Source organism: Anas acuta, chromosome 14, assembly GCF_963932015.1.
Source record: "Anas acuta chromosome 14, bAnaAcu1.1, whole genome shotgun sequence".
Lineage (NCBI taxonomy): Eukaryota > Metazoa > Chordata > Aves > Anseriformes > Anatidae > Anas > Anas acuta.
The window spans coordinates 12,523,913-12,537,733 of record NC_088992.1 but is presented as its reverse complement, the minus strand read 5'-3'; the positions used below and the strand labels follow the sequence as shown (position 1 = coordinate 12,537,733).

At 50.3% G+C, this 13,821-nt stretch overlaps 1 protein-coding gene across 2 annotated transcripts; it reads right to left on the bottom strand.

Annotated features, from left to right (window-relative positions):
* Nucleotides 1–386: 386 nt before the first annotated feature.
* Nucleotides 387–12,582, bottom strand: LOC137864457 (protocadherin beta-15-like). Of its 2 annotated transcripts, XM_068698555.1 has the most exons (2): nt 10,980–12,582; nt 387–3,177 (listed from the first exon to the last, which is right to left on the bottom strand). In XM_068698555.1, the coding sequence occupies exons 1-2, from the start codon at nt 11,798–11,800 to the stop codon at nt 1,557–1,559; spliced, it is 2,442 nt and encodes an 813-aa protein (XP_068554656.1). In that variant the 5' UTR covers nt 11,801–12,582; the 3' UTR covers nt 387–1,556. The 2 variants fall into 2 exon arrangements, with proteins under 2 accessions (XP_068554656.1, XP_068554655.1); XM_068698554.1 differs by lacking the exon at nt 10,980–12,582 and having other exon boundaries at nt 387–4,254.
* Nucleotides 12,583–13,821: the final 1,239 nt, after the last annotated feature.

Below are 13,821 nucleotides of genomic sequence, written 5' to 3'. Positions count from 1 at the left end.
GTCAGTCAGCTCTCTGAGCACCCTGAGATGAAACCCATCCAAATCCATGGACGTGTATGGATCCAGGTGGAGCAGCAAATCCCACACATGTTGAACAATGCAATCAGTGGTGATCAATACAGTATACCAATAGTTCCTGGCATCCAACACGACTTTGTGCCACTGATCATCTCCCTTCTGGGCCGAGCTGCTCGGCTGCTTCTTATGCTCAGTGCTCATAAGGCCCACAAGAGACCTGCCACGACATCCTAGATACCCACCCTTTTCCTTCAGGCACTAGCAGTCACATCTCCAGGTTGAGAACACATGCCACCAAACCAAAACCTCCATTAAGGAACCAATTAAAAATATATATAATAAATAAAAAAGCACCCAGGCAGACAGTGACCCAGGACAACAGCATCCTTTTTATTGCCAGAATGGCACTTGGGAATTCATTCCATTTCACTTTTACAGACAAGGGTATACCAGCCTAAAAATAATTCAGTGTATAATGCAGCACAACAGAACATAAGGGTGTTTATGAATCTAGTCCCATATCACGATCTTTCCAACTACCCATCGTTATAGGTTGAGTATCAGCCCTTCTTAAGGGGAATTCATAAGACAATATTAAAATACACAGCCAAAGGAGAAAGGGAATAGAAAAGGAAGATGCAAGCATTCTTACAAAAACCTGGAAAACCAGACCATGATAGCACTTCCCTTTCATTGAGGAACCCCTTCAAGCAAGAATGAAAATAATGACACAAAAAAGGATATTCCTTTTTAAAGCCTATCTTTCTTCTGCCTTGTAGACACAGGTCCTCTGAGGCAATGTATCAAGATGCCTTGCCATCCACCCAAACACAATGATCAGGGTCATAGCTATGTTTAAGTACTGTCTATGTTGGAATTGGTAGTCCTGCTACAGTTCTGAGTCACTCCCAAGAACATGGACCACTGTAAAGTCTGGGTCGGCACATTTTTGCTGTGTCCTGCAGAAGATGGGATGGTGCAACCCAGTAAAATACATGGTTCATGCCAACCGAGGTGGAAGACCACACAGTGCAAAACCACATGGTGCTGACATGACTCATACAGAGAGATCCACGACTCAGCAAAGAAAGAGAGAAGCACTTGCACTGCAGTGATACACAGGGCTAAAACCTCTCTTCCCAGCAAACAAGATGAGGGCTATACTGCACTGTAAACTGCCCAGACTCACCATTGTGTTTCATCACATAGACTAAGACAGGGTGCTTGTCAAGATTTTTCCTAATGACAAGCATTTAGCCAGAGAGACTGAATATCACATTCCTCACAAAGCACCAATACCAGAACTGGAATATATCGTTGCCTGAGAAGAAAGGCCTTAGTTCTCTCATATATATACATATAATTTCTAAACTTTTTTGGGGGGGTGAAGAAAACAATACATCCGACTTGGTATTAGAGGGTCTTTTGTGAAGCCAATTACAAATGCAGATTTCATCTCCAGAAAACAAGACTGACTATCTTTAGCCAGATCCCTTCCAGCTCCAACGCATGAAGCCTTTCACTGCGTGGACTCAGACCTAGTTAAAGGGAAGGCCATTAAAGTGTCCAACAGATGGTGTACCAGAGATGTCCAGGGCTGCATCCCCCATGGAGTTCTGGATGGGAGGGAAATCCTCTGTGTCACCAACACCTCTGCCTGTGCCAGAGTGCTGTGGTGGCAGGCTGGGGAGGATGGGCTTGAGGAACTTGAACTCACTGTTGCCCGACCCCGTGGTGAGGTTGATCTCGTAGCAATAGGCGTGGGGCAGGGTCCCAGCAGCAGCCCCAGCAGCAAGACTGCTCTGCAAGTTGCCCGTGCCATACAGCACATGTCCTCCTTTCAGCTCCTTTCTCTTGCACACCTTGCAAGCAACAAAGGCGGTGACAGATGTGAGGAAGAGGAGGGAGACAAAGACCAGTGAAACGATTAAATAGATTGTCAGGGAGCTGTCTTCATCCTGCACAGCCAGCTCCTGCTGTGGCAGGTGATCCTGTGAGAGGCCATTAAGGAGGAGTACGTTCAGTGCTGCAGTGGCCGACAGAGGTGGCTGCCCATTGTCACGCACCAGCACCTCGAGCTTCTGCTTCACGGCATCCCTCTCTGTCACTGGCCTCCTCAGACACACCTCCCCATTTTGGCTGCCCACAGCAAACAGCCCAGGGTCTGTGGCCCTCAGCAGGTGGAAGGAAAGCCATGAGTTCTGACCAGAGTCCGCATCAACAGCCACCACTTTGGTGACCAGGTCCCCCACCTCAGCTGACGCTGGCACCAGCTCACTGGATGGCGGGCTGCTGTCCTGAGCAGGGTGCAACACCAGTGGGGCATTGTCGTTCTCGTCCACCACAAGGAGGCAGACGGTGATGTTGGTGCTGAGGGGAGGGGACCCCGCATCGGTGGCACTCACCAGCACCTCAAGCTGCCTCACCTGCTCATAGTCCAGTGGACGCAGCACAAACACATGTCCGTTCTCTGAGTTCACGGAGATGCAGGAGCAGGGGTCCCGCTCAGTGGGGTGCACAGGCCTCAGGGAATAGGTCACCTTGGCATTGGGTCCTGCATCTGAGTCCGCTGCACTGACAGCCCCAACAAGCACTCCAGGTATATTGTTCTCTTGCACATACATGGTGTATGATGTCTGGTTGAAGACAGGGGCATTGTCATTGACATCGGAGATGTCCACAGTGAAGGTTTGGGTAGTGGTGAGAGGAGGAGATCCTGCGTCTGCTGCTGTGATGACCACAAGGTACTGAGATGTCTCCTCCCGATCCAACGTGCTCATGGTTACCAGCTCATAGTAATTCTTATAGGCTGGCCTCAGGGAGAAGGAGAGCTGGTCTTCAAGGGCACAGCTGATCTCCCCATTCACACCAGAATCCCGGTCCCTCACTGCAAATACAGCGACCACTGTCCCAGGCTCCGTGTTCTCGGGGAGGGGGCTGCTGAAGGAACTCACCACCACCTCTGGTGCATTGTCGTTCACATCCACCACCTCCACCAACACCTTGCAAAGTGCTGAGAGGCCCCCACCATCAGTTGCTCGCACACTGAGCTCATGTTTCTGTGTGGCCTCAAAGTCCAGGGCTTTTGCAACTCGAATTTCACCACTCATACTGTCAATTGTGAATGTGGACTGGCTGTCCTCAAGAACATTACTGAACCTATAGGAGATGTCACCATTCAGTCCCATGTCTGGATCTGTTGCAACAACGCTGATAATTACAGAACCTATTGCGGCATTTTCCAAAACACGTCCAATGTAATACTTCTGTGTGAATGTAGGAGCGTTGTCATTTACATCCAGAACTACGATGTGGATTTGGGTGGTCCCGCTCCTAGGTGGAGAGCCACTGTCTGTAGCAATGAGACTGAAAAGCAGCTCTGGCTGCTCCTCTCTGTCTAGTGTTTGATCTAACACCAAGTCGACAAACTTGTCATCGTCACTGTGAGTCCCGAAAGAGACACTAAAATATCCATTCTCGGGAGAGATAGTGTAAGCCTGGATACTGTTGCTGCCAACGTCCAGGTCCTGAGCCGCCTCCACGGGGAAACGCGAGCCAGGGGCGCTGGTTTCCGGGATCTGAAAAGTGACTCGTTCCTCGGGAAAGACCGGCGAGTGGTCGTTGACGTCCTCCACGGCCACCTCGACACGAAAGAACTGCAGCGGGTTTTCCAGCAGGAGCTCGAAGGCGAGCGTGCAGGTAAGCGAGCGGCCGCACATCTCCTCGCGATCGAGCCGCTCCGCCAGGACGAGGCGGCCGGTGGCGCGCTCTAAGCGAAAATGCTGCCGGCCGTCCGCGGAGGCAATGCGTGCCCGGCGAGCCGACAGCTGCGCCGGCGTCAGCCCCGCGTCCTCCGCCACGTTGGCCACCACGGAGCCGCTCTCCCCCTCCTCGGCTACGGAGTAGCGGATGGGCTCGCAGCGAACGCGCGGCACGCACAGCAAAGCACACAGACAAAGCACTTGCCTTGCAGACGCCATGGCGGGGCGGCGGACACCCTCCGTCTGCCGCAGTCCTCCGCGGGAAGCGGCGCCCGGCAGCAGCGCGGCGCCAAGGGCGGGCGCCCTCCCTCGCGGCCTCCCTCTCTCCCTCTCGCCGAGCTCGGCTGGCGGCCCGCAGCGCGGCACTCCGGGACCGGCAGCGGCTGCTGCGGAGGACGCCGCGGACGACCGCTCGCCGCCGCCTCCCGGCTGCTCTGCGCTGCGCTGCGCTGGGCTCGGCCGCCTCCCCGCTCGCAGCCGCTCGCAGCCGCTCGCCGCCGCCTTGGCCACGAGCACCACCCTGCGGCCTGCGGCGGGACTGCTCCGGGACGGGACGCGCTCTGGCCGCCGACTCGCAGCCTTTCACAAACGCCGGCGTGCTCACACAGCTTGCCTGCAAACTATACGGCTACAAGGACTCTCCAGACTGCAGCAAGCTTTTTGTGGCTGGAATAGCGCCCGGGTGTTCTTTCCATGTCACCTTTACAGGAAAGCGTGTGCTATGTGGCGGTGATGCAGCTCATGACTGCAGTACAAAGCAGCACGAGCTTTTCCAAATGTTCACTGTCATACCACCGATGTTCTAGCAACCTGTTTCTCTTCCTAAGTTGCAAGTCCTTCTTCAGGGGAATAGGTAACACCATGCTCCAACACAACTCATACAGGAAAAGAAAATGGGAAAAAGGGGAATGAAAGCTTTCTAACAGCATGGAACTAAACCCATGAATAATCATGTCAGACTGAACTCTTGTCTCATGGAGAAGCAAGAGCAAGTGGGAAGGAAATGATGGGAGAAAACTGGGAGACCAGTTTTTAACTTTGTCTAGGTAATAGAGTCGTTGTTCATTTACCTTAGAATCCTGGCAAGCAGAAGTGTACAGTGCTTTATAGCTATCATCGATCTCAGCATTGGGAGTGCTTCTAGAGCTTTCAGGCATTCTCCAGGAGATAGCCAACCAGAGGGATCTCTGCTAGTGACGTTTCTTCTGTCCACTGGAAATGATAGTAAGCAATCTAAGCACCTTTCTTGCTGGCCAAACTGGAGAAGCACACATCACAAATACACACTGAGCCTCTTGCTTCTCAGAATGGGAGATCGAGGACACAACTAAGAAATAGAGCAGCACTTGTGCTGCATTGAAACACAGGACTCACACCATCCTTTCCCCGCTGACATGGGGGCATGGCTGAAGTGCATTATATGAGTATGAGTTGCTTTTCTTTTAAGGAAGGATGGCCAAGTGGCATTACCATGAGAATGATCTTTGTCTGCCCAATATCATCCTTGTGTAACATCCAGGAAAAGACAGGGTAGGGTCCACAGCGTTCCTTAACAAGGAGGACAAATTAATTAAGGAGCCAAAGAGTTTAACGAGACAAAATACTTAACGAGCCAATTTTAAGAGGCAAACCCTACTAATGAAGTACTTCAGAAAAAATATTGTCCGAGGTGAAACAAATTGCCTGAAGGAAAGAAACTTTACTTTCTTGATTTTATTTTATCTCTTATTTTTCCTTTGAGGGGTGAAGACAAACATACATCTGACATTCTATTGGAGGGTAATTTGCAAAGCCAATCAGAACAAGCAGGACAAAGAATTTAAGGAGAAAAAGAATTTAAGGAGAGAAAGAACCTAACGACAATTTGAAGAGCCGATTTCTACTCACTTCAGAAGAGATCCCAACTGAGGTGAAACGTATCATTGCCTGAATGATGGAGACTTTAGTTTCTTTCATTCTATTTATTTGCTTATTGATTTATTTTGGAGGGGTGGAGGAAAACATATATCTGACTTATTTTTAGAGGTTTATTTGCAAGGCCAGTGTCAAGTGCAGGTTTAGTCTCCAGGAAACAAGGGTAAAGGTTGTGAGCTAGATCCCTTCCAGCTCTAAAACACTAGACAGGGTCTGGTCTCACAAGTGGTGAACTGAGGGGAAGTATGGCTTGCCTTGGGCTGTTTGAGATATTCCCTTGACCTGTTCAAGGGACTCTGCTGATTCAACCATCATTAGGCTGCTTTATGGCAAGGGCATGCTGCTGGCACATGTTCAACTTGGTATCCACTGGGACCCCCAGAGCCTTTTCCACCAGCCTGCTTTCCTGGAACATGGCATTGTTCCTCCCCAGGTGAAGGACTTTGCACTTTTTCTTGTGGAACTCCATGAGGATCCTGTCAGCCCATTTCTCCAGGTTCTCCAGATCCTTTTGATGACAGCAACACCTTCTGCTGTAGCCAACACTTCTCTAACCCACCCCCACTCCCGCTTTACAGTACCTGCTGAATTACAGGGGGTGCACTCTCTCCCATCATTGAGATTATTTATAAGGACATGCATCAAAGAATAAAAGGAATACCCAAGCTGGAAGAAACCCATATGGATCATCGAGTCCAACTCCTGGCTCCACACACATCTAAAAAAACATTCAGAGCATGTGACTAAGAGCACAGCCCAAATGCTTCTTAAACTCCAACAGGTCTGGTGCCATCTCTGTTTCCCTAGGGAGCCTGTTCCAGTGCACAGCAACCCTCTCTGAAGCACCTCTTCCTGATTTCCAGCCTGAATCTCCACTGATGCAGCTTGACACCATCCCGTTGAGTCCTATCACTGGTCAGTAAAGAGAATAGATCAGTGCCTATCCTTTCACTCCCCCTCATGATGAAGCTGTAGAGCACAATGAGATGTCCCCTAAGTGTCCACTGATCCAGGCTGAACAGGCCAAGTGACCTTAACCGCTCCTTGTACCTCTTCCCATTTAGGACCTTCACCATCTTCGTAGACCTTCTCTGGACACTTTACAAAAGTTTCACATGTTTTCTGGAATGTGTTGCCCAGAACCACACATAGTACTCAAGGTGAGGCTGCACCAATGCAGAGCCGAACGGGATAATCACTTCCCTCAGCTGACCAGAAATGCCATGCTTGATGCATCCCAGGATATGGTTGGCCCTCCTGGATACCAGGGCACACTGCTGCCTCATATTCAGCTTGCTATCAACCAAACCCCCCAGATCCCTCTCTTCCTGTCTCCCCACTAGCATCTCGTTACCTACTCTGTACACATAGACAGGGTTGCCCCATCCCAGGTGCAGGATACAGCACTTGCTCTTCTTAAACTTCATGTGGTTGGTGATTGCCCAGCTCTCCAATCTTGCCAGATCTCTCTGCAAGGCCTTTCCACCCTCAGCAGACTCAACAACTCCTCCCACTTTAATATCATCAGGAAATTTGCTCAAAATACCTTCTAGTCCTACATCCAAATCTTTTATAAAAACATTGAAGAGAACTGGCTCTAAAACGAAGCCTTCGGGGACCCCACTGGTGACCGGCCACTGGCCTGATGCAGCCCCATTTACCGTAAACCTTCAAGCACAACCTATCAGATAATTATTCACCCATCGTATAGTGTTTTTGTCTAGCTGTATGCTGGACATTGTGCCCAGTAGGATCCTAAGGGAAACTGTGTCAAAAGCTTTACTGAAATCCAAAAAGATTACAGCAGCTGGTTTCGCTTCATCAACTACATGGGTGACATTATAATAAATGGAAATCAAATTTGTTAAACAGAACCTACCCCTCATGAAGCCATGTTGGCTGGGGCCAATGACTGTGTTGTCCCCCAGGTGTGATTTAATAACTCCCAGAATAATCTCCATAATTCTACCCTGCACTGCCATGACACTAACAGGCCTGTAGTTTCCGGGGTCTTCTTTCTTGCCCTTCTTGAAAACTGGTACAGCATTTGCCAGCTTCCGGTCAACTGGGACCTCTCCAGATTCCCAAGAACACTGAAAAATAATTGAGAGAAGTCCCACGATGACGTCAGTCAGCTCTCTGAGCACCCTGAGATGAATCCCGTCTAAAACTATGGATTTGTATGGATCCAGGTGGAGCAGCCAATCCCACACATGTTGAACAATGCAATCAGTGGTGAACAATATGGGATACCAATAGTTCCTGGTATCCAACAGGACTTTGTGCCACTGATCACCACACTTCTGGGCCCAGCTGCTCGGCTGCTTCTTATGCTCAGTGCTCACAAGGCCTACAAGAGACCTCCCAAGATATCCTTCATGCACTAGCAGTCACATCTCCAGTTTAAGGACACATGCCACCAAGCCAAAACCTCCGTTAAGGAACCAATTAAAAATATATATAGTAAATAAAAAAGTACCCAGACAGACAGTGACCCAGGACAACAGCATCCTTTTTATTGCCAGAATGGCACTTGGGAATTCATTCCATTTCACTTTTACAGACAAGGGTATACCAGCTTAAAAATGGTACAGTGTATAATGCAGCACAACAGAACATGAGGGTGTTTATGTATCCAGTCCCAGAACACCTTCTTTCCAACGAGCAATTGTTATATGTTGGATGTCAGTCCTTCTTAAGGGGAGTTCATACGACAATGTTTAAATACACAGACAAAGGAGAAAGGGAAAAAAAGCAAGATGCAAGCATTCTAACAAAAACCTGGAAAAACAGACCATGATAGCACTTCCCTTTCATTGAGGAACACCTTCAAGCAACAATGAAAACAATGACAGAAAAAAAAGGTTACTCCGTTTTAAAGTCTATCTTTCTTCTGCCTTGTAGACAAATGTCCTCTGAGGCAATGTATCAAGATGCCTTGCCATCCACCCAAACACAATGATCAGGGTCAAAGCTATGTATAATTAGTGTCTGTTGGAACTGTTAGTCGTGATATAGTTTTGAGTCACTCCCAAGCACATGGACCACTGCAAAGTCTGGCTCTGCATGTATTTGCTGTACCCTGCAGAAGAAGAGATGGCAGAACCCAGTAAAATACATGGTTCAAGCCAACTGAGGTGGAAGACCACACACTGCAAAACCACATGGTGCTGACATGCCTCACACAGAGAGATCCAGGACTCAGCAAAGAAAGAGAGAAGAACTTGCACTGCAGTGATACACAGGGCTAACATCTTTCTTCCCTGCAAACAAGAGATGAGGGCTATACTGCACTGTCAACTACCCAGCCTCAACATTGTGTTTCAGCACAGAATAAGACAGGGTGATTGTCAAGGTATTTCCTAATGACAAACATATATCCAGAGAGCCAGGATAAAACTTTTCTCATGAAGCACTTTGGAGAACTCAGTATCAGAGCTGAAACACATCATTGCGTGACCAGAAAGCCTTGGTTTTCTTACATTTTTTAATTCCGAACCTTTTTGGAGTGGTGAGGAAAAACATATATCTTACTTAGTGTTAGAGAGTAACTTTTGAAGCCAATTACAAATGCAGATTTAATCTCCAGGAAACAAGACTGAATATCATTAGCCAGATCCCTTCCAGCTCCAACGCATGAAGCCTTTCACTGCGTGGACTCAGACCTAGTTAAAGGGAAGGCCATTAAAGTGTCCAACAGATGGTGTACCAGAGATGTCCAGGGCTGCATCCCCCATGGAGTTAGGGATGGGCAGGAAATCCTCTGTGTCACCAACACCCCTGCCTGTGCCAGAGTGCTGTGGTGGCACGCTGGGGAGGATGGGCTTCAGGAACTTGAACTCACTGTTGCCCGACCCCGTGGTGAGGTTGATCTCATAGCAATAGGTGTGGGGTAGGGTCCCAGCAGCAGCCCCATCAGCAAGACTGCTCTGCAAGTTGCCCGTGCCATACAGCACATGTCCTCCTTTCAGCACCTTTCTCTTGCACACCTTGCAAGCAACAAAGGCTGCGACAGACATGAGGAAGAGGAGGGAGACAAAGACCAGTGAAACGATTAAATAGATCGTCAGGGAGCTGTCTTCATCCTGCACAGCCAGCTCCTGCTGTGGCAGGTGTTCCTGTGAGAGGCCATTAAGGAGGAGTACGTTCAGTGCTGCAGTGGCCAACAGAGGTGGCCGCCCATTGTCACGCACCAGCACCTCGAGCTTCTGCTTCACGGCATCCCTCTCTGTCACTGGCCTCCTCAGACGCACCTCCCCATTTTGGCTACCCACAGTAAACAGCCCAGAGTCTGTGGCCCTCAGCAGGTGGAAGGAAAGCCACGAGTTCTGACCAGAGTCCGCATCAACGGCCACCACTTTGGTGACCAGGTCCCCCACCTCAGCCAACGCTGGCACCAGCTCACTGGATGGCGGGCTGCTGTCCTGAGCAGGGTGCAACACCAGTGGGGCATTGTCGTTCTCGTCCACCACGAGGAGGCGGACGGTGACGTTGGTGCTGAGGGGAGGGGACCCCGCATCAGTGGCACTCACCAGCACCTCAAGCTGCCTCACCTGCTCATAGTCCAGTGGACGCAGCACAAACACATGTCCGTTCTCTGAGTTCACGGAGATGCAGGAGCAGGGGTCCCGCTCAGTGGGGTGCACAGGCCTCAGGGAATAGGTCACCTTGGCATTGAGTCCTGCATCTGAGTCTGCTGCACTGACAGCCCCAACAAGCACTCCAGGGATATTGTTCTCTCGCACATACATGGTGTAAGACGTTTGGTTAAAGACAGGGGCATTGTCATTGACATCAGAGATGTCCACGGTGAAGGTTTGATTAGTGGTGAGAGGAGGAGACCCTGCGTCAGCCACTGTGATGACCACAAGGTACTGAGATGTCTCCTCCCGATCCAACGTGCTCAAGGTCACCAGCTCAAAATAATTCTTATAGGCTGGCCTCAGGGAGAAGGAGAGCTGGTCTTCAAGGGCACAGCTGATCTCCCCATTCACACCAGAATCCCGGTCTCTCACAGCAAAGAGGGCTACCAATGTTCCAGGCTCTGTGTTCTCGGGGAGGGGGCTGCTGAAGGAACTCACCACCACCTCCGGTGCATTGTCGTTCACATCCACCACCTCCACCAACACCTTGCAGAGTGCCGAGAGGCCTCCACCATCAATTGCCCGCACACTGAGCTCATATTTCTGTGTGGTCTCAAAATCCAGGGGCTTTGTGATACAAATTTCACCACTCATAGTATCAATGGTGAATGGCAAATGGTTCTCACCCACAGACTGGCTGAACCTATAAGAGATGTCACCATTCAGTCCCACGTCTGGATCCGTGGCTACAACTCTGAGAACCACAGAGCCTGCTGGGGTATTTTCCAAAACCTGACCAACATACATGTCCTGAGTAAAGGTGGGAGTGTTGTCATTTACATCCAGAACAATGATGTGGATTTGGGCCGTCCCGCTCCTAGGTGGAGAGCCACCATCTGTAGCAATGAGACTGAAAAGCAGCTCTGGCTGCTCCTCTCTGTCGAGAGGCTTTTCCAATATCAGTTCAATATGCATGTCAACCTCACTCCGTTTCCTAATAAAAACACTGAAGTACTCGTTCTCCGGAGCGATGGTGTAAGCCTGGATACTGTTGCTGCCAGTGTCCAGGTCCTGAGCCGCCTCCACGGAGAAACGCGAGCCAGGGGCGCTGGTTTCCGGGATCTGAAAAGTGACTCGTTCCTCGGGAAAGACCGGCGAGTGGTCGTTGACGTCCTCCACGGCCACCTCGACACGAAAGAACTGCAGCGGGTTTTCCAGCAGGAGCTCGAAGGCGAGCGTGCAGGTAAGCGAGCGGCCGCACATCTCCTCGCGATCGAGCCGCTCCGCCAGGACGAGGCGGCCGGTGGCGCGCTCTAAGCGAAAATGCTGCCGGCCGTCCGCGGAGGCAATGCGTGCCCGGCGAGCCGACAGCTGCGCCGGCGTCAGCCCCGCGTCCTCCGCCACGTTGGCCACCACGGAGCCGCTCTCCCCCTCCTCGGCTACGGAGTAGCGGATGGGCTCGCAGCGAACGCGCGGCACGCACAGCAAAGCACACAGACAAAGCACTTGCCTTGCAGACGCCATGGCGGGGCGGCGGACACCCTCCGTCTGCCGCAGTCCTCCGCGGGAAGCGGCGCCCGGCAGCAGCGCGGCGCCAAGGGCGGGCGCCCTCCCTCGCGGCCTCCCTCTCTCCCTCTCGCCGAGCTCGGCTGGCGGCCCGCAGCGCGGCACTCCGGGACCGGCAGCGGCTGCTGCGGAGGACGCCGCGGACGACCGCTCGCCGCCGCCTCCCGGCTGCGCTGCGCTGCGCTGCGCTGGGCTCGGCCGCCTCCCCGCTCGCAGCCGCTCGCCGCCGCCTTGGCCACGAGCACCACCCTGCGGCCTGCGGCGGGACTGCTCCGGGACGGGACGCGCTCCTGGCCGCCGACTCGCAGCCTTGCACAAACGCCGGCGTGCTCACACAGCTTGCCTGCAAACTATACCGCTACAAGGACTCTCCCAACAGCAGCAGGCTTTTTGTGGCAGGAATCGCGCTCGGGTGTTCTTCCCATGTCACCTTTATAGGAAAGCGTGTCCTGCGTGGCCGTGATGCAGCGTATGACTGCAGAGCAAAGCAGCGTGAGCTTTTCCAAATGTTCAGTGCCATACCACCACCGTTCCAAAAACATGTTCTGCCTGTGGTGACTGTCCTTCTTCAGGGGAATAGGTAACACCATGCTCCAACACAACTCATACAGGAAAAGACAATGGGAAAAAGGGGAATGAGAGCTTTCTAACACCATGGAACTAAACCCACGAATAATCATGTCAGACTGAACTCTTGTCTCATGGAGAAGCTATAGCAAGTGGGAAGGAAAGTGATGGGATAAAACCGGAAGACCATTTTTTTAAATTTGTCTAGGTATAGAGTCGTCGTTCATTTACCGTGGAATCCTGGAAGCAGAAGTGCACAGTGCTTTATAGCTATCATCGATCTTATCATGCAGAGTGCTTCTAGAACTTTCAGGCAATCTCCAGGAGACAACCAACCCTCCTTTTCTAAACCACGGGGATATCTGGCTGTGCACGTATTTTCTGTCTTCTGGAGATGATAGTACTCAGTCTAAGCACCTCTCTTGCTGGCCCAGCTTGAGGAGCACACATCACAAATACACACAGGGCCGATGCATCTCAGAAACAGAGATCCAGGAATCAGCTAAAGAAAGAAAGATGCACTTGTGATGCATTGAAGCACAGGACTCACACCATCCTTTCCCTGCTGACATGGGGACATGGCTAAAGTGCATTACATGACTGAGTTGCTTTGCTTTTAAGGAAGGATGGCCAAGTGGCATTGGCGTGAGAATGATCTTTGCCCAATCTTACCCTTGTGTTACATCCCAGAAAAAGACAGGGTCAGGTCCACAGCGTTCCCTAACAAGGAGGACAAATTAATTAAGGAGCCAAAGAACTTAACAAGACAAAGTACTTAACGAGCCAATTTAAATAGGGAAACCCTACAAACGAAATACTTCAGAAAAGATATTGTCCGAGATGAAACAAATTTCCTGAAGGAAAGAAATTTTACTTTCTTGATTTTATCTGTTTTATTTTAATTTTTCTTTGAGGGGTGAAGAAAAACACACATCTGACTTCGAATTAGAGGGTCATTTGTGAAGTCAATTAAACAAGCAGGAAAAAGAAATTAAGAAACCAAAGAATTTAAGGAGAGAAAGAAATTAACGAGACAATTTGAAGAGCCAACTTTTGGTCACTTCAGAAGAGATCTCGAGTGAGGTGAAACATATCATTGCCTGAATGATGGAGACTTTGGTTTCTTTCATTCAATTTATCGGCTTTTTTTTTTATTATTTTTGAGGTGTAGATAAAATATATATCTGACTTTTTTTCAGATGGTAATTTCAAAGGCCAATTTCAAGTGCAGGTTTACTCTCCAGGAAACAAGGGTTAAGGGTTGTGAGCTAGATCTCTTCCAGCTCTAAAACACTGGACTGGGTCTGGCCTCACCAGTGGTGAACAGAAGGGAAATACAGCGTTCCTTGGACTACTCGAGATATTCCCTTGACTTGTTCAAGAGACTCTGCTGATTCAACCATCATTAGGCT

Coding starts and splice junctions, on each gene's coding strand:
- LOC137864457 (XM_068698555.1), bottom strand. CDS start 11,800: ATGGCGTCTGCAAGGCAAGTGCTTTGTCTGTGTGCTTTGCTGTGCGTG. Junction 3,178..10,979: donor AATGGTGACATCTCTTATAG/GTTCAGCCAGTC, acceptor CATCTCCTATAG/GTTCAGTAATGTTCTTGAGG.